Source organism: Bos indicus, chromosome 3 (genome assembly GCF_029378745.1).
Source record: "Bos indicus isolate NIAB-ARS_2022 breed Sahiwal x Tharparkar chromosome 3, NIAB-ARS_B.indTharparkar_mat_pri_1.0, whole genome shotgun sequence".
In the NCBI taxonomy this organism is placed as follows: Eukaryota; Metazoa; Chordata; class Mammalia; order Artiodactyla; family Bovidae; genus Bos; species Bos indicus.
Window position 1 is genome coordinate 34,417,840 of NC_091762.1, and position 21,380 is coordinate 34,439,219.

Here is a 21,380-nt window from a genome sequence, read left to right on the forward strand (position 1 = left end):
TAATAGATAATTTGGAATGAGATTTTTTTTTTATGAAGTCAATCACTATAAAAGAAATGAATTCATGATCTTGGTTTCGCTGGCAATCAAAAGTGGATTAAATTCAGAAGTAGTTTTCATTAGACTTGGAAATATACTATGAATTTCCCCCATTAGAGCTGCCATTATATGACTGGTTGAGATTATTTAAAAAATCAATCTGTTGGAGCCTAAAAAATGGCCATGTGAAGTAGGTATCTTTACTTATAACATCATACTTAACAGATGAAGAATCTAAGGAGATGTGACCATAGACACAAAAAATTAAGCTCTTAGGACTTGAACACAGATTTTTCTGGTTTTAAATTATCAGCTCTTAATTTTTAAAGTGTCGGGTATGAGAAGCCTAGATACCTACTGAGTAAGAGGGAAACCTCAATGAGATTTGAGAATATACTGTCCACAACATGACTAATCCATATGTGAATAATGCATAATTGATTGTGTATTATTTTCATTAATATTTCTAGGAAATTTTACTCTATTAAAATTCTGATTATTTGAATACGCTGAATTCATATTAAATTCATACCTTTTCCCAGCAGAAAACGTGTCCTTATATACATTTGGAAACTGCAATGATGGGAAACATTTGGGAAAAAAGCTTTGCTTGAGACATACACACATAAAGAAAATAGGGAACTAAAGGTATATTGTCACCAGTGTTCTGGAGACAGTTCTAGTGATATATTAAATATTGCATAATCATGAGATTAGTTTCTCTCACATTCACTTCTTAAATCCTAATAGGAAATGCCATTGAAAAATCATCTCAACTAATATTTATTCAGATTTAGCAAATTTGAGTACTAAAAATATAGTAAGGTTTTAGGCATTGGAGATAGAGCTGTGGTGTAGGTATGGTCTGTGCTCCAGTGAAGCTTCTAGTAGGGAGAACTAGACAATAAATACCTATTTTAACTCAGTGTAGATGAATGCAGCAATGGACTAAACATGCTTTAGGGAAAGGTGAAGTTGTGTCTTGGAATCACGTATATTATGTAGGGAAGAAAAAAATACTAAGGAATAAAGTAGCTCTCAGCCTCAGCTTACACTGTACAGGTGAAACAAAAGTAATTCCCTTTGTAATCCCAATTACAGAGTTATTGGAAGAGATCGACTTCAGTTTTCTGCAGAATTTTAAAATTTCCTTTAAGGTTTTTTTGCGTCTGTTTAAATAGAAGAGACATAATCTTACTGACAAAAACAATGGTTATGTGATGTGTACCTGCTTTCAATTCATCTTTCTGGTTTAGGATTTATCTTGGAGAATAGTATGGTTTTAGTAATAGGATAAATTTACATATTTTAGTCTTGCAAGTAAGGTAAGATCTTAGCTGTGGTATTTCACAAAGGAGGTCTGACAGTGCAACTTTTATATTTAGTGCCTGTGTCATTAGATGAAAGTGAAATACTGAAATAATTCATTCACTCAAACACTGAGTGCCATATGCCAGGTACCGTGTCCCCAGCGGCTAGTACAGTTTGAAGAAGGCACCATACTCTGTAAGCATATAATGAAAACTGAAAGCAATATATTAAATAACTGCAACGATATAATGAGTTTAAATAGTGGGGTATTTAGTAATTTCTCCAGGAGATGGCACTGTTGAGTTGGCTTTTTTCTTTTCAGGCAGTAAGACAATAGACCTTTCATGTATTGGCCCAAACAAAGAAATATTCCTGTATAGCCTGTCTTCTCTCTCCAGCTAATCACATGCTACTGGAACTGACTGTCTTGTGATCTACTCCCCAGTTGGCATAGATTAAAAAATAATCTGTATTTTAAAAATCTGACACATTGTAGTTAATGGAAAAGAACAAATTGTTCACCAGTTTTCATGGAGCTTTATCTTGTCAGTTCAGTAGCTGAGAACTTGGAAGACTATTCCAGTGATTTTACCTTTCAAAATTATGTTTTCACTTGTCACACCTTACTATGGTTGTTCTGGCAAAATGTAAATTTGTAAACATTAAAGTAGTAAATTTTTGTTTGTAAATTAACATGACTAGAGGATTTTAATGTAACACTGGTTGGGGCACTGCACCATTCATTTTGCTCTACAATATCATTTGGGTTTACCTGCAGTAATTATTAAGAGTAATTTTTAGTGACTTTATTTGGGTGTAATGTTTTGTATATTTTGTGTCTGTTCCCTATTTTACAGAACAACTTCTGGCATTCTGAAGGGATGGAGTCAGTAAGGAGAAAATCCAGAACTGGTTTTACCTGCACTACATGTTCCAGAATAGTTACATGTGCAGTTTCTGCGATAAAGGCAACAGCTTAGGGATTTTATTTATTGGAGGCAGGATGCTAAATTAGGGGATATCATATATTGAAAATCAAACTTGTGCTGTGCACTCACTGCAGGGTTAAAGTACTTTGATAAAGATAAATGTGCATTTACGCAATAATGTCTAAAGTAGGCACTGGGCAATTATATTGCACCCTTTTACCTGCATTGCACCCTTTTACCTGCCCCAACATCTACTTTCTAACTCCAGGAAAACCAATAAGCAATTCCTGTTTTGGCCTAACTCCCTACCTAAATGGAAGATGAGTGAGAAGAGATTTCACCAGGCTTGCGTGAGTCACGGATGTCCTGATGTCTATGTGCCTCACAAGACTCAGCCCACACAATTCGCATTCACTTTTGTCAGCAAGGCGGCTGCTGCAGTAGACAATGGACGCTCCAAAGTGCGGGGGTTAAAAACCAGAAGCACCGGTTCATGAAGGAGCCCCCTTTTCCAGATAAGCGAGCTCAGGGATTCTCTGAGAAAATTTTCCAGGCGCTGCCGCAACCCAAAGGAATTTTAGGGGTGTCTCTGGGGGAGAAGAGGTGACCAACCCAGCCCCAACTTGAGGGTGCCAGGGAGAGTAGTGGGGGGTCGGGACGCCACGGAGCGGGGGGCATTCTTGTGAAGGAAGGAAGCTCCTCTTAACTCTGGAAGCCGGGCCTTGGAGACGCGGGGCGAGCGGGGGATGACCTCAACCGTCTCTGCCACGTTCCAGCCAATCAGTCCCGCATCTTGGCATCCGAATCCAGGACCCCCGAAGCCGGAGGCGACGCGAGCCAATGAGCAGTGGGCCGGGGAAGAAGGACAAGCGGCCAGCCTATGGGGGCGGAGAGGCCCGGCTCCGCGTATCCAAGGAGCGCCGGGCTCCGGCTCGGGGGTGTGGCGCGGCGCCTGCGGGGGTGGGCGGGAGCGCCCGGCTGCAGGTGTCCGAGGCGTAGGCATTCGGCGGCGATGGAGCGGCCCGGGGGAGCAGCGGACAGCCTCTCGCGCTGGCCCCACGGCCTCGGCCTTCTTCTCTTCCTCCTCCAGCTGCTGCCGCCGGCGACACTCGGCCAGGACCGGCTGGACGCGCCGCCGCCGCCCGCTGCGCCGCTGTCGCGCTGGTCCGGCCCCGTCGGGGTAAGCTGGGGGCTGCGCGCGGCCGCGCCCGGGGGCCCGGCTCCCCGCGGCGGCCGTTGGCGCCGCAGCGCGCCCGGCGAGGACGAAGACTGCGGCGGGGTCCAGGACTTCGTTAGCAGGCTGGCTAACAACACACACCAGGTGAGCGGGCGCCAGGTCCGGCCGCCTCCCGGACTGCGAGGTACCGACCCTCGTACCCCCAGAGGCCCGCCCGCCAGGCCCGCGCAACCGGCCGCTCTTTCTCTGTCCGCGCGCCTCGCGTCCCCGAGGAAGAGACCCCGGCCGCGCGGCGCCCGCGCTCACCCGGCCGCGGCCCCGAAACTGCGGCTGCAGGAGGGCCGAGTCGGGCCGAGGGAACGACCCTCGGTTGTCGCGGCCCAGGAGGCGGCTGTGTTTCGTCACAGGGGAGGCCGGCTTAGACTTTCACAGCATTCTTTTTTTTTTTTCTTCCTAAGTTGTCAAAATCTATCGAGCGTTGTTGTTTTCCGTCTGTATGAATAATTAGGATCGAGTAACGCTATCCCCCACGAGGAAGCTGCAGGAGTTAATTACCTTTTAAGTGGTTGGAGAAGTTGGGGCTGCGCAGAAGCAAAGGTGTGCCTTCCTGGGGTCAGTACTTCCAGGGTCGGTCGCTGGTGTTCAGAAGTACCAAAGCAATTATTAGGCTCCTATGTGTGTTTTAATAGCTAAAGGAACAAGGTTGTCTGTGGGATTACAGTGTGTGATCTGTCTTACGCCTTCAATTTGGTCTTCTGTCTTGGTATTGGACTCTAACCAGGATGTCTTGACACTGTTTTAACAATGGTTTTCGATGGTGAAGAAACACTGCAGAGATTCTCCTTTGAGCCAGGTCTTAGACGAAAACTTTAGAAATTGTGGCAGTTCTGTCTCTGGGGATAAGCATCTCAACCTTTGCACACTACTGGATTGACAGTAGTCAGTGTCCTGGCTACGTGCTCTAGTGCAACCTGGGCATCTTCCTCGTATTTTTTCTAGAACTAACGATTTATTTGTTGCATAATGTCTTTTCAGTTCAGTGCATTTTCTCCGTTATATCTCTTCCTCTTTCAGAGAGAGCCGCAGTGAGGGGACAGAGGTGAGTGGCTGACTGCACTTGTCTTTGTAGAACCACATTCTGTACCAGCCCAACTTCAGCCTCCCCTTGATCTTTCTTCCTCTGCTTGGACTAGTAATCTGTGCAGAATTCTTTGTTCTGGGGACCCAGGGCAATTTCAGCCAAAGCACAAGTAGTCTGGGAAAACTCTTGCTAAATGCAGTCCAAACAACAGCTGTAAAAAGGTGGCCAAGCTAATGCTGACCTGTGGGACAGGTTGGATGCACATAGGGCAGGATGAGAACTGGGAAGTCTTCCTGTTTGACAAGGAAAAGAAAAATGTTATAGACTTCCATCTCACAGTGGGGAGTGTAGAAAGGCTTTACAACACCAGCGCCTAATTTATAACGGGACCACTTCCTTCCTTGAGCCAGCCAGACACAACATTCTTACTCCAGACACAGCATTCTTACTCCATATTTGGCTTCTTCTCTTGCTGATTGACCTACCTTTAGAACCTGCTGCTGCTCCTGGATTTATTCTTTTCGTCAGTCTTCCCTGGTTGGTTTGAATTGGTATGTCATTTGTAATATATTGGTTTCTAAAGCAAGAGGTTGAAAAAAAAAAAAACTGGCTCAGGAGGTGCTTAGGCCAGATCTATCAAGAGCAGATCTGAAATCTCATTCTTTGAGGTCTCTCTCTCTATATATATATATGTTTTTTTACTCCCCCTTTCTTTCATTTTATTTAGCTACTCTTCCCAGTGATGTTTTTAAAAAATTGCTTTTTAAGTCTTCTTTCAGTGACCTTCTTTAAGAGAACTATTTTTGCATTTCTTAATTGTCTACAGTTTCTTCAGAGATCCCATCTTTTTTATAGCATGTATATGTAAGTGGAGCCACTGTTAATAATAATCACCTTAGAAACAGTTGAATAAAGCAGTTCTTAGCAGTGCACCCACCTTAACCAAGAGTTGTTATGTAGTGGTTTCTTCTGCTTTGCAATTCTGTATTTTTAAAAGTCATAATGAATCATCCTGAAACTCTGTTGAAGAGATCCTGTTGTGAGAGCCTTTATAGACAGTGTGAAATAAATGTATCAGCATGACTGAACAACTTTCTAACTTTCTATTAGAAATATTGTATACTTTGTACAACTGGGAAAGTGCCATTTAGAATAGTTTTTCGTAAGATAACAGGGTTCAGTTCCTAAGAAGAATCAAAAGTTCCTGGTTCTCTTCTTACTTGTTATAGGGATAACCTGCTGTTCATGTCAAGCCTCCTTCATGTAATCGATGTAGGTGAATATCTTCCACTGTCCAAGATGTGTTAGATATTGGAGGTGCCAAGATACAAAGAGAGAGAATTCAAACTGGAGAACGAAAAGCCTCAAAGCTTTTAGCATATCTCCTAGACCTGTTCCTGTGGCCTGTTTAGCTTTGTGAGACTATGCTGGGGTTTAATCTTTAGAAAGCAAAGTAGAACTAAAGCATGAGAGTGCTTTTATATTCTTCAAGTTTTAGAAGACCTTGTGCTGTAATGACCTATATAGACTTGGTCTCTTCAGTCATGAAATCCAGCAACTAAGTGTGTGTGTGTATTTATAAATGCTTTTCTTCTTAGACTTAATAAATAACCTTCCTTTTGCCTTTAACCCTGAACTCTTTTCATGACACACTTTTAACTGATTCTTTCCTTTAAATGCTTAGAGTGTTCATGACATGTATAACCTTTGTGCAAGAGAGAAGTTGAACAAGCCTAGACGATTTTATTAATGTTGGTTGCTAAGTTGGATTGCTTCAAAACATTCCTTCTATAAGCACCCCTTTGAGGTTAGGCCTGAAACTGTGTCTTAAAGAAACAGATGAAATGCCTTGGCCAGAGTTATGGCGGTGGCTGACATAATTTCCTTACTTCTCGTTCCTGAGTTCAGACCATTTGACAATTTCCTTAAAACCTTTAACACTTAGGATTAATAAAGCCAGGAACTGTGGTTCATTCTCTGTCCTTCTGTTCCTGTCATTAACTGTTTCTTTACATGTAACTTCACAACTTCTACCCCAACATCAAAGCGTCTGGTTTCTTAAATAAAACAGGCCCTGTGGTGAGGCCCTGTTGTATGGGGTGTCAGTTCTGAGAAGAATGTGTGTGTTTGTTTGCTGGTGCTGGCAGGACTCAGTCCAGGCTGACAGGACTGAATGTGCCTGTTGGAGGCTTTACGGAGTGACTGCTCATAGCCTGTTGCGGATCTTTGTCACACCCAGAAATCTGAAGGTCAGTGCCTTTAACTGCCCTGAAACTTTCTAACTGCCTCTTTTATTGCAGTACCCAGCCCTCTCCTTATACTGCCTTCCCCAGCACTCCCACCTTCAGCCTCTAGTTAATCTTCTCTTGAGCCCTGTTTCATCCATTCGTTTTGAGGTCAAGGAATAGGAATTCTCTAGGCTCTCCTTCCTGGTCCTGATTGAGCAGAATGAGCAAAATCCTGTTGAGGACTCTGCACCCATACAGTGTATCCATCGGACCTGTAACCCCTAGGAGATGTTCAAATGACTTCTGTGTCTGGGATTTCAGTTAGCAGTATCAGCCAAGTTGATGAAGTATACTTATCTGGGGAAGGGTTAGTTATCATCTGAGGTTTAGTTAAGGTGAGGGTAGAGAGCTAGCCACGTAGAATAAATGGCTCAAAGGGGATCAGATCAGATCAGTAGGGTAACAATTAGGTAAGTTCTCTGCTGACTCAAATATTTGGCTCTGCTCATAGTGATTTTTAATTAGAAAATTAAAAACACTGGTCAGTTTCTACTGGCAATTTTCTTTTTATAATGGTGATAATAATAGGCTCCTCATCCTGCTGTTTTGATCAGATATTTTGTGTTAGGTTCACAGAAGCGGTTAACAGCCTCTTTTGCACTCTATTGATTTCAAATCAACTCTTGCCAGTAAACGTTGGGTTCTCAGTGAGTGACTACAGAGACTGTGCCCCACAACTTTGCCCTAGTTGGCCCGTTACTCTCTTGTGATCCTCAAAGAAAGGGCAGTGCTTAATACTGAGTTGTAGAGATCAGATCAGGAGAGTCACATTTCCTCTTCCTCCTCCCTTCCTACTCCTCAAAGTTCTCTCCTCAGAAAGTAGACTGTGCCTTGAGATTGGAGAAATGAAGTACAGATGTTTTATACAATTAGAAGCTAAGTTAGACCAGAAGTTAAGGTAGACCAGATATCAAATTTGACATGTAACTAAAAATACAGCCTTTTTAGCAAAAGGTTGTGTGTCAGTGGCTCAAAAAATATTATAAAACAGATACTGCATTTGTAAATTTCTAAAATAAAAAAAAAAGTTTTTAAAAATTATCTCTTTATTTTTTTCTAACCAGTGTTTCTATTGTATCTTATACTCTTTTTTAAACACTTAGTGAAACACTTGTTCTTCCCACTGTCTTTCTGGCCTCACTGATCTGTATGTAGGTGGTTCTGAGGAGTAATGGGGCTTGAGGAACAAATTGGTCAATTTCAGTCTGTTCTAGGCAGGTGTTTTTGGTGTTTTTTTTTTTCCTTCTGACACTGTAATGGTGACTATAGTCAAGGTTGGGTTAGTAGTATGTGGCTTTGAGCTAGCTGGCTTGGATGAATCTTCATGATAGACTCTTCATGCTTGTAGAGGCTGTTAGGTGAATGCTGGACATATGGAGGTGTTTTGCTTGTTTTTTCTTTCCTTTTTTTTAAGATTGGAGCTATTTTTCCTTCTCTGTTCTCAACCCCAGTCTCAGGAAACCATAGCAAAGACAGAATCTTCCATTCAGAGCCCGTGGTGTTTTGCTGAGAAAGTTTTCTATGAATGTAATTTATTTTCTGTTTTGCATTTCAATATCTGGCCCTCAACTTCTCATCTACAACATGAGAAGTTTTGGACTAGATTGAAAATGTTTAATAAGTTCTGTGATTCATATAGAAGAAGAGGAGGCCAGAGGTTGTGATCACAAATGTTTATTGGTTGATTCCAAGTTTAGAAGCAAATTATGGCTGTTCTGCTTCCCATTTGAACTTGAACATGGCCTGGATTTCACATCTGGGGTAATTTGTTACCACTTCCAGAGCTTGCTTCAATGAAATACGAGTGTTCTTAAAGATAATGGACGTATTTTTGTCCATATATTTATGAGAAATTTAACTCTTATTTGGGCAAAAATACTTTATTGTTCCTTGTTGATTGGAAAAAGTCTAATGTTAATCAAAGCTACTAGCCTGGATAGTCCAAAAGAAAACCAAATAGATACCTAACAGTAAATTTGTTTTCCTTTTCCTTCCCTATAATACTCTACCAAAAATGAGGCTTTTTTTTTTCTTTTTGTTATGGCTGCTTGTGTGTTTGAAAATAGATGGTCAGCCTCCCATAAATATACTCAGCCCTGTGCTAGTTAGAAACTTAATGTGTGATTAATTGACTTGATTTAGATTTCTTCTTCATTGGAAGAAAATGTATGTTTTTTTCCTTCTAGGGCTTATGTATCTCTCATATTTGCTTTTGTTAAGAGTTTTGCTCTTTTTACCTGAATGTTTTAAAAAACTAAGTTCTAATGTTGTAGTTGAGCCTATTTGCAAATCTAATTCAACAGTAAGATCACCCTGAAGAGAAATTGAACTGGGAAGGAAATTTTTAACTGACTTTAGTACTTCTCAGATAATTCAGATCAAATGTTTATCTGGTACCTGCTCTTTGTCAAAGGGATTCCCGTCATAAGCATGTTATATACAAAATTCAAAAAAGAAATCTTAATACCTAGACTTCCCTCGTGGCTCAGACAGTAAAGAATCTGCCTGCAATGTGGGAGACCTGGGTTCAGTCCCTGAGTCGGGAAGATCCCCTGGAGGAGGGCATGGCAACCCATTCCAGTATTCTTGCCTGGAGAATGAATCCCCATGGACAGAGGAGCCTGGAAGGCTACAGTCCATGGAGTCACAAACAGTCAGACACGACTAAGTGACTAAGCACAATACTGGATTTGAATCCTGACTCTGCTGTTTCATAGTGTATTGTATGATTATAGATAATCACTTAACTTCTCTGACCTTTATAGTTTTGTTGTTGTTTGTTCGTTTTACTAGAGAGTCAGCTTTAGGATTATTTGGTGAGTCAAATGAGAAGTTTTATCAAAATGTTTGTTAAAAGTAAAGTATTGTGTAGGTATCCTTTTGGAGTTCTGGCCTGTGCAGAAGAAAAGTTAAACATTAAAAAAATCTGTATTGTTGTCATGTTAAGGATTTAGCTGTTCAGTGATGGTTTGCTGAGAGTCTGAAAGAATTTTAGAAGAAGTCATGATGACTGCAATGCAGTAGTCTGGAAAGGCCTCATGGATGAAGAGAGAATCAAGGTGTGGAGGAAATTCTTAGGGAGACCTGTAAAGGCTCGGAGATAGGAGGAAATTCTTAGGGAGACCTGTAAAGGCTTGGAGATAGGGAAGTCCACGATACGCTCAAGGGATGATCAGCAGAGACTTTCTTTTGGGAAGAAGTAGTTGATGAGTATGAATAAGGATTCCGGAAAAACCTAGTTAAAAAGATAGCTCATTGTAAGGGAAGGAAAGAAACAGGAAGTACAGGGAGGGAGTCTGCTAATGGTACTTACTGGGGAAAGTATTTGAACAGTTAGTGGTTGACAGAAGGCTGCTGCTGCTGCTGCTGCATCGCTTCAGTCGTGTCCGACTCTGTGCGACCCCAGAGACGGCAGCCCACCAGGCTCCCCCGTCCCTGGGATTCTCCAGGCAAGAACACTGGAGTGGGTTGCCATTTTCTTCTCCAATGCATGAAAGTGAAAAGTGAAAATGAAGTCGCTCAGTCGTGTCCGACTCTAGTGACCCAATGGACTGCAGCCTACCAGGCTCCTCCGTCCATGGGATTTTCTAGGCAAATCAGGAGGCTAGACAGGAGGCTAGAGCTAGATAAACCAGAGGTGGAAATGGAGAGCCAAGAAGAGTTATCCTTTTAGAGGTCGACCATTCTCTGTGGTCTTGGAAGAGTATGTCCAGCCTGGAACAGGACAGAGGGCAAGGCGGACCATCTTTTGTCCTTGAAGTGCTCAAGGTTTCAAGGAACACTTCAGGACTCCTGGACCTTATTGAAGGGGGAAGTGAGCCCAGGGATGAGAAGTTCAGGAGCTAGAAGACAGTGAAGGCTGTGAACAGATTTTTCTGAACATCTGTCAACAAGGATAAAATTGAACTCTTGCTGATAATGTGCTTAACAGTTTGAATCATAGATTGTTAGGCTGATTAGCTGGTCAGTTCTCTTACCAATGAGGCTAAATAACTTGCTTACAGGCCAACAGCTGGTGTAGAACATGTATGTCCTGTGGCGCTGCATTTGGAAGGTTGCATAGAGATATTTTAAGTCAATTCATTTGCTTTAAAGGTAAGGCAAGATTATAGACTCTGGCTGTAAGTCATGTAGTTATGAATTCCTCTCTGCTCCTTAAGGTCATAGTTCCCTTAACAGAGCTCAATTAGCCTTTCTAAGCCTCAACTCCCCGTCATGTAAAATGGGAGTATTATCATAAGACTTTGAAGAGAAAACATTTTGAAAACCTTGAATCCTACCATGTATGTAGGATTTATGTAATTTCTTAGTAATCCTGTTGATCTGTTTCTGTGTCCATAGAGCCCAATCGTCAGCCAAATGATGCTGGTAAATACCAGCTCCCGAGGAACATGTGCTTAAAAGGAGACAGATGCGGCATAAATGTATTTGGTTTCATTACTTGGCAGGGTTGAGTGACAGCCTTGGGCGGGGGTGGCAAGAATGAGAGTGAGTCAAGATTGGCAGAAGTGTAAGAAGCATATGTGTTCTTTTTTTTTTAAGCTTCATGATTACAGCAAAATTTAACTTGTTAATATGAGTGATACTAACAAGTAATATTAATTTGAGTCCACTCCAGTGTTCTTGCCTGGAGAATCCCAGGGACGGGGGAGCCTGGTGGGCCACCGTCTATGGGGTCACACAGAGTTGGACACGACTGAAGTGACTTAGCAGCAGCAGCAGCAGGTGGTGATTAGGAAGGAATGTGATCTCAGGTTAGACCTGGATTCAAAGTTTAGTGGTGACCAGGGAGAGATGAATCTTAATGAACCTTAGTTTTTTCATCTATAAAATGGATATACTAATACCTACCTCCTTAAGGTCCTTGTGAAGATTAAATACCTACCTCTTAAGATTCTTGTGAAGATTAATTAGGGTTTGGTGTGTATTCATCCTTTATTAAAGGTATTTTATGATGATTATCTTCACACAGCTTCTAATGGATTACTAGTTAGATGCTCAGATATTTGTGTATGCACTTAAAATTTTTTTTCATAGCTGAAATATTCCAGGAGAATGAGTATGGTTACTCACAAGAACCAAATCTGGATTAAGGAGTACATTCTACTTATGTTCTTGGACTTGGAGTTTAAAAAAAACTGGGTCTGATAAGGTAAAGACTGTCTATCCAAAGTGTCTGTTTTTTTAATTTTATTTATTTTTAATTGGAGGATAATTGCTTTACAGTGTTGTGTTGGCTTCTGCCATACACCAGCATGAATCAGCCATAGGTGTAAAACTGCATAATAAACCTAAAGCTTGGGGCTTCCCTGGTGGCTCAGTGGTGAAAAATCTGCCTGCCTGCCAATGCAGGAAACATGGGTTCAATCTCTGGTCCAGAAAGAGCCCACGTGCCTCAGAGCAGCTAAGTCCATGTGCCTCAACCATTGAACCTGTCCCCTAGAGCCTGGGAGCCACACCTGCTGAGCCCAGGTCTCACAGTTACTGAAGCCCGCGTGTCCTAGAGCCTGTGCCCCGCAATAAGAGAAGCCACATATTGAAAAGCCCTTGCACCACAACCAGAGTAGTCCCTGCTCTCCACAACTAGAGAAAGCCCATACAGCAACGAAGACCCAGCACAACAAAAATAAATGTGTATAAAACCTAAAGCTTAGTGAAGGAGAAGAGAAATATCACTGAACGATTTTTTATTACATGCGTATCTCTTTAAAGTAGCATTGCACCACTTCCTGGCCTACATTAACTCTCCGCTCTGGTTGAAGTTGCGTCCTCACCAGTCGCTGTAGCTTGCCGTGTGCTCCGTTGCTTCTTGTCTTTGTTCTCATGGCATTCCTCCTGTCTGCCTTTCTAGCTCTGCTTGGTGTTTTCTGTTCTCTCCTATGGCACTTAACAGCACTATGTAATCGAGCACTTTACTGTAGCATTCAATTTTGTATTTACTTTCATTTATCCCATTGGTATTCTCCAGATTATAGACTTCTTAAAGATAGTACAAGTATGCCCCTTAACTTCACCCTTTGCCTCACACAGTGCTAGAGAAAGAGTAGTCAGCAAATGCTCAGTCTGGACTCAGCAAACACTTGCATTCTTGCTCTGCCCCTTGTCAGGTGTGTAGCTTTGAGCAAATTACTTAGCCTCTCTGAACTTCCTTCATCTATAAAGTAGCAGTGATGCTTTATGTATCATGAGTGCTCAATAAGGGTCAATATTATTATTATTCTTTAATTCAGCCATTTTTTATTGAGCACCTACCACATGTTAGGCCTTGTACTGGGTCCTGGGAACTGATAGAGAGCACAACAGACAAGATCCCTGCCTTTATGGACCAGTAGACAAAATAGACATTAAACAAATATGTAGTTATAAATACAGTAAGTACCAAGAAGGAAAAAAGCAACTGATAGAGCTCCTGAGAAATTATTTAAGCTGGTGCTTAAAGATGAATAGAATTTTTCCTGTAGGAGTGTCCCAGGCAGAGAGAACAACATGCTCACAGATGTGGGGCTAAAAAGAGCATAATGCCTCCAAAAATCTGGAGGAAGGCCCGTGTGGTTGTTGCAGAGAGAGTCAGGGGCTGGCCTCCACACCCTGTCGGGAGCCATGAGCTTTTATGGTTCAGTTAGCTGGCAACTGGTGAAGACCCTTTCATCACTTTCTTTTCTTTGAAATGAGACTAAGATGTAAAAATTAAATCCTAAGAGTTTTGAAATTTAACTGATTTATTAGGCATGAATAGAAATGAATTATCCCATGAAAATGGATTTTTCAATAACTGTGCCTACCCTTTTAAGTGCCAAAGTTTTTGTTGTTTGTTTTTTAATGAATATCTTTCTAAAATACTTCTCTGCTTCCTTAGTCAACAGTATGATCTTGGATCATTAAGGAGATTAAATTATGCTGTACCACGACTCACATTATTTTAACGTGGTATGGCACTAATACCCTCAAGGTCCGCTGAGATTTGCAGGGCTATTTTCACCCATTTCGAATGGCCCAGATTTATAAGCTTAGTGAAATAAATGGTCTGCCTTGGTGAAGTTTACTCTTTTTTTCCTATAAAAATGATGGTCCCCTTTCAAGATCCTGTTCCTTCTTACTGTTGTTCCTGTCTCTAGAAACACTGTCCCCTAAATTTAACTTCTATAAACTAAAAAATTTTACTTAGCTTAATTTTACTTCTGTAAGATGCTTCTGTAAACTAAGAAAACAGGTTACTAATTTTAGACAGTGTAACAGGTTTAGCAAGCTGATTTGGCGTGATGGTCTGCAGGCTTCTCTTAGTGGTCAAGTCTGTAGGTTTTTACTGCATGGACAGTGGCGTCAGAGGTCTCTCTCCCTTGGTTCCTTTCAGTGGGTGCCCAGGTTGTTGAGTTTTCTAGATACGGGATTATTGTTGCCCTTTCTTGTTGACACTAGACTATTGTGGAGCAAGGAGCTGATTTTTTTTTTCCCAAACGAAGACAGAGCAGTGGAAAAGCAAACTGAGTTGTGAAATTATCGATGAGTCATAGAATATTAAAGCTTACAAGAATTAGAAATGTTGTTGTTCCAGCTTCGTCACCTTGGTGGTGAAGTGAGGTTGCACTGCTCAGATTCACAGAGCTATTGGCAGAGGCAGAAATAAAATTCCAGTTGACCAGGTATTAAGCCAGTGCTCTCTCTGTATCATCCAGCCTCACAGGAAACTGAATAATTGAATAGATTTGCAAGCTTATATGCTGTTTTATGTTCAGCCCTTTTATTTCTAAGGATAGTCTCCAGGAGAACTGGAACGTTTGTGATCTTATTTTTGGCTCATGTTGTGTGATCCTAGCAGTGCCTTATTTAATAGAACTGTATTCTGTTAAGGTTTTCTTCCTGCCTGCAGGAGCTTTGCCCAGTTTGTCCCAGACCTCTCTTATACATCACTACGTCCTGTCTGTCCCTGTGTTTCCTGGTTGGGTTTGGAAGCCCGAACCTTCAACTCTCAGCCTTTATGGAGTCACCAGTGCCTTGTTACTTCATTTGACTCTCATTATTCCAGTGAGTGAAGGAGCATAATATAGTTTTATTCCTGAGGAAATATAATAGATTCCCAAGAGAGAAAATGATTTGTGCCTGCTTTCCCAACCAGCTAGTTACTAGACCAGGTTTTAACACTCTTTTGTTTTCAGTGACAGGTTGTCTTCTGTAGGTTGAATATCTTGCGTGTTCAGTCTTCATTTTTAGACTTCTGTTAAGTGTGTTCACAGAGTAAAAACTTCACGAGCACAGAGTGTGTGTTATCACTGCTGTGTCCCCAGTGCCCGAAAAAGGGTCTGGCACATGGTAGGCAAGCAGATTTTTTGTGGAAAGAAGGCATGTGTGTGAAGGGTGACATCATTCACTCCCTGTTTATTTGCCAGAGAAGCTGTTCCTGATGGCCCGTCGGGTCATCTGCAAGTGGCTTTTAAACTGGGTCCCCCCATGTGAAACTGACCCAGGCTCAGTTGTGTTGTTGTGAGTTCTTTGAGTATTTTACTTTCAATTGGGTGTATAACTGAAGATAGACAAAGATTTCTCATTACCAAGTTTTTTTTTTCCAAGCTACAGTGACTCTTGGGACCAACTGTGAGTTCTCCTAGCCATAGCAACAGTAATTTAATTAGGCTTCTAGTTTAATTAGATGTGAAGACAAAGTTATTTCTGTGAAGAATGTTGTGTTTTGTGGCCTTTATTTTTTTCCAGATGAAACTGAAAAAAAATTTTTTTTTAATTTTAGTTAGTCATGTCCGACTCTTTGCGACCCCATGGACTGTAGCCCGCCAGGCTCCTCTGTCCATGGGGATTCTTCAGGCAAGAATACTGGAGTGGGTTGCTGTGCCCTCCTCCAGGGGATCTTCCCAACCCAGGGATTGAACCCAGGTCTCCTGCATTGCAGGCAGATTCTTTACCACTGAGCCACCAGGGAAGACCAAGATGGAACTAGGGATGAGCCAGATGAGCGTATAAATGGACATTTGTGTTCATTCATGGTCTCTTAAATGTGTGAACCTCAAGCTTTTAAATGGTGGGCATTAAATGTGTGTATGAGTCTTGCATTATCCAATGTCAAGGTGAATGTATTTCAGAAAGCTGTCACCGACTTTCTGACCTAATGAGTCCCTGGAAGCCCACTTGGTTGTAAACACCCATCAGTGACTCCCTCTACCCAGAGCTCCCCTGCTGGGGTCAGTTACGGCTGTCAGCACCACCCGGGACACTGACCATCACGGTCCCTACAGCAGATGATGCGGTGGGGAGCAAGCCAGCCACTCCGCAGAAACTGGGAGGAAGAAACATCACCATAAGTTCTGCCAACAAAAGGTGCTTTCTGTTAGTATTTAGAAGAAGTTGCTTTTAACCATAAACATAAACACACAATTTTACCTGCTATTCTGTAAATCTGCTTTTTACTCAACATGTTTTGAACCTTTCAAAGTCAGTAAACACCTGAACATTTTCAGTGACACCTGGTATATATTGTTTTATTGCCTGAGATAACTTACTTAACAGAGCGTCAGTTCTTCATCTAGAATATACAGATATAGTAATATGGGGTTGTTACGTGGATTAAATGATAATGTGTGTAAGGCTTGAACACAGTAGATGGCCTGCAGGATGTAGTGAACATGCAGGTGTGTAACGTCCTCTCTGAAGATGTGTAATTATCCCCTGGTGATAAATTCCTCAGTGGGATTGCTTGAGTCATGTGGTTGGGACATTTTCAGTTGATTCACGTCACCAAATAGCTCTCCAGAAAAGTTAACAGCGGTTTATATACTCCACTCCCACCCACGGTGCACACAGGCGCTCTGGTCTCCACTTCTCCCTGGATGCCTGTTGTCAAGCTTTTCCAAAAGGTGGAAAATGTTATCACATTCTTTTTCTCTGATTACTAGTGAGATTGAATAACTTTTCAAACGTTATTGGTCATTTCTGTGTCCGTTTGTGAATTGCTTGTTTGTGTCTTTTACCTATTTTCTTTTGAGACCTTTGTCTTTCTCTTATTGACCTGAACACTTTGTATATTAACCCTTTGTTGTGTTGCAGATAGTTTTTCCAGTTTTGTTCCAACTTTATGTTCAATATTTTGCTATTAATTTTTTATATAGTCAAAGTAATTGATATATTAAGGGTTCTGGCTTTTGTATCATTTTTGAAATGGCCTTCTCATTCTAAGTTTGTAAAAATATTCACTCATACTTCTAGGATTTTTGTGGCTTAACTTTTTGTGTTTCAATCTTTGGTCTATGTGGAATTTAGTTTGGAGTGGGGAGGGGTTGTAGGAAGGAAGTTAGGAATCCAGTTTTTTTTTTTTTTTCCAAATAGCTAGCTTTACCAACTGTCTTTTACCAATGATTTGAAATGCCTGCTTTATCATACATTAAAAGAAACTTTGTCTAGTCTTGACCTTTGTTTTGTTCTATTGCTCTGTCTTGTCTATTCCTGTGCCAGTAACTGTGCTATGAGATTAATAAATCTCTCACTGGATGTGGCCAAGTTTCATGCTCATCTGCTCCTGATTGGATCAAGCTGACATTTTACATAAGTAGTCTTAAATTTCTTGGTTTCTGAGCTTTCTATGATAGGGTATGATTATGTAATCTGAACTACTGTATTTACTCTGTGGTCCCTCTGGATGCTGGTTTTGGATCGCTAATCACACAAACAGCATGTTTACGTGGTTTCCCTTAACTCTGACTTGCTTCTAGAACCTACATTTGGCTGGCTGTTTAGCAATATGTAGTGGCCAGATCGTGTTGTCTTTCTGCTAAATAAGCTCCCTCTTAGGCATACTACACTGGGGCAGCGCAACTGTTGTTTATCAGAAACGAAACAGGCTCAACTCTGCCACCTTTTCCATTTCAGTTGTCATGTATGCAGCTAATAAATAACATCTTTTTTTGTAACAGTGCTTGAGGTAGATCCTCTCCCTCCTGTTGGCTGGACTCCTCAACTCCTGAATGTTGTTGTGTATTTATTATTTTCATATTGTAGGATGTTCATTGGAAATACTGTGTCGGAGGTTTGGGGTTTTCTGTTCCTAAAGGGCTTATTCCGCCTTGTGGTTCTTTCTATCCACAGAACTTTGTCCTCTGCTCTTATTTCTCTTATTCATCTTACTTTGCCTTGATTAGAGCAGTTGAACCATAACTTATTAGTTGGTTATGTTCTGCTGTATATACCGCTGGAAACCTTCCTTGTGTGAGTAAGTGATCCTGTGGCGGCGTGTCAGTTTTCTTTGGGTGTTTCAAGAAGTGATTTTCTTTTCACACACATTTCCTTTTCTCTGTTTTCATGATCCTTTCATTCCCACCATAACTGTGTTTATCCTGATCTTGAAGTTCTTATTTAACAAGTACTTGATATACTGTATTCTCAGCACTTTACTAGTTGGTGAAATCAATATGTTTTATAATATGTTTTAACAGTGTTACCCTTTGAATTTTTTCAAAATACTTGCCTATATCTTCGTGTTTGTTCTGCCTGCACAACCCCCTCTGCCATATCCACTATTATTTATATCTGTTCCCACCTCCGTAAGCTCTGTTTAAATCTCAGTGGACAGACTTTTATTTCTTCATAGTCAAATATTTGAATTTCTCTTCTGTATAGTCTGAGCCACTAGACTACACAGAGGTGGCTTAGATGGTAAAGCGTCTGTCTGCAATGCGGGAGACCCAGGTTCAATCCCTGGGTCGGGAAGATCCCCTGGAGAAGGAAATGGCACCCCACTCCAGTACTCTTGCCTAGAAAAATCCATGGATGGAGGAGCCTGGTGGGCTACAGTCCATGGGGTCGCAAAGAGTCGGACACGACTGAGCAACTTCACTCACTCTGTATAGTCTACTCCTGGCCGTTGCCTCTAAACACTTTGATGTATTTGGGGGAACTTCACCAATTTTTGACTATATGGAGTTGATGGTAACTACAGTGGAAGGAGAGGAATAAGATCACTATTGTACATGTGAACACTCAAGAATACACACTAGTGTTTAATAATGTTTCGGCTGGCAGTAAGGGCATGGGAAGAAACCCTATTTAGCCATTATTTACCGAAATGGTGGAAACCACATTAGAGGAGGGGTTACACACAGGTCTATTTTGGTAGCAGGGGTTTGTGAATAGACTTTTATGGAATTATTCATGGGATACTTAATATCTTGTAAGATCTTGTGCTAGGCCTGACAGGTAATACCAGATCATACTATTTACCATCTAAGAAGTCCCAGCATAATTTGAGAGTACAAGCAACAGTACTTGGAGAGTTCTGTACAATTTATAGTACAAACAGCATCCATAAGAACTGTGCAAAGTAATGCCTAAGAAGAGATCATTCAAGCTCTGATAACTAGGAACTAGAATGGTTGGTTTTACATGGAAAAATGGGATTTCAGCTGTCTTTCAGATCTTTTGCACTGGTGTAGTCCCTCTCTTGTGGCTGTCAAAAAGAAACACCCACAATATGGGGTGCAGCCACTATGAAAACAGTATGGAGGTTCCTCAGAAAACTAAAAATGGAATTGTCATATGATCCAGCATTCTCACTCCTGGGTATATACCAGACAGAACTATAATTTGAGAAGATTCATGCACCCCTGTGTTCATAAGCAGCACTATTTACAATAGCCAAGACATGAAAACAGCCTAAATGTCCATCAGCAGATGCATGGATAAAGAAAATGTATGTGTGCAATGGAATATTGTGTATATGTGTGTTCTTAGTCACTCAGTTGTGTCTGACTCTTTGCAACCCCTGGACTGTAGCCTGCCAGACTCCTCTGTCCATGGGATATTCCAGGCAAGAATACTGGAGTGTGTTGCCATTTCCTCTTCCACGGGATCTTCCTGACCAAGGGATTGAACCTGTGTCTCCTGCATTGGCAGGCAGATGCTTTACCACTGTGCCACCTAGGAAGCCCTAATGGAATATTACTCAGCCATCAAAAAGAATAAAATAATGTCATTTGCAACAACATGGATGGATCTAGAGATTATCATACTAAGAGAAGTAAGTCAGAAAGAGAAAGACAAATACCATGATATCAATTACATGTGAAATCTAAAATGGGACACAAATGAATATATCTACAAAACAAAAACACACTCACAGATACGGAAAACTGACGTGTGGTTGCCAAGGGACAGCAGGGGAGGGAGGTTGGGAGTTTGAGATTAGCAAATGCAAACTATTGTAGAAGAATGGATAAACAACAAGATTCTACTTTGTATAACTCAGGGAACTGTATTCAATATCCTGTGGATAAACCATTATGAAAAAGAATATATACATGTTTAACTGAGTCACTTTGATGTACAGCAGAAATTAAACTCAACATTGTAAATCAACTATACTTCAATAAAATAAACTTAAAAAAAATCCTGCCAGATAATGGTGAGGACCAATGGAAAAGTTCAGAACAGAACCCTTCTTTAAAACCCGACCTTTTAAAAGGTATTCTCCCTGGGTATAGATTTCTGTCTTTACAGTTTTTCCCCAGTTCTTTAAAGACTTTGATACACTGATTTGCATTGTTTCTGAAGAGAGATCTTCTATGATTCTTTATTCCTCTGTATGTAATATCATTTTTTCTTCTGGATACTTGTAAGATTTTTATCTATCACCAGTTTTGAACAATTGGAACATGATTTGCCCTGGTATAGTTTTCACTGTGTTTCTTAAGCTTGGGGTTTGTGAGGTTCTTGGATCTCTGGGTTTATATTTTTCATTAAATTTGGGGAATCTTTGGTTATAATTTCTTCAATTTTTTCTATTCACACCCTCCACATCTTCCAGACTTCAATTATATATATGTGTGTGTGTGTGTGTGTGTGTATTTATTGGTTTATATATAGTTGCTTGAAGTTCTTTAGCTCAGTGATTCTTTGTTAATATTTATATTTTTGGCCTTTTTTTTGCTGTGTTTCTCTTTGGATAGTTTCCACTAGGTATGGCTTCCAGTTTATTAATCTTCTCTTCTGCAATGTCTGATTTCCTGTTAATCCTATTCATTGTAATTTTCATCTAGGGTGTATATTTCTCATCTCTAGAAGTCCAATTTGAGTTTTTTAAAATACTCTTCCATATCTTTAATGCTCATCTTTGCTCAGTCTATTCTCTAGCTTCTTGAGTGAACATCTGGAGTATTATTATAACTTTTAATGTCCTTAATGTTATTATTTGTGTTATTTCTGGGTCAGTTTGATTGATTTTCTCCTCATTATAGGTCCTGTTTTCTTCTTTGCATGTCTGGATTTTTGTTGTTGTTGTTAACTGTTGGACATGGTGAATTTTATCTGCTTGAGTGCTATATATTTTAATATTCCTATAAGTATCCTTGAACTTTGTTCTGCGTCATGGTTAGGTTACTTGACAATAGTTTGATCGTTTTCAGTCTTGTTTTTAAGTTTTTTAGGCAAAACTAGAATAGCGTTTGGGTTAACTTTTCTTCATTACCAAGGTAAAACTTTTCTGAGTATTCTATCCAGTTCCTTGTGAAATATGAGGTTTTCTGTATGGTTGTTGGAAACAGGAATTGTTTCTGGTCCTGACT

At 40.8% G+C, this 21,380-nt stretch overlaps 1 protein-coding gene across 4 annotated transcripts in view; it reads left to right on the forward strand.

Moving 5' to 3' along the window:
* Positions 1-3,291: 3,291 nt before the first annotated feature.
* The window catches only part of SORT1 (sortilin 1), a 67,202-nt gene continuing 49,113 nt past the window's right edge, over positions 3,292-21,380 (forward strand). For all 4 annotated transcript variants that reach the window (XM_019956916.2, XM_019956917.2, XM_070785970.1 and 1 more), the window contains exon 1: positions 3,292-3,600. In XM_019956916.2, the coding sequence (XP_019812475.2) occupies positions 3,292-3,600 (309 nt within the window). The remainder of the gene's footprint in view (positions 3,601-21,380) is intronic.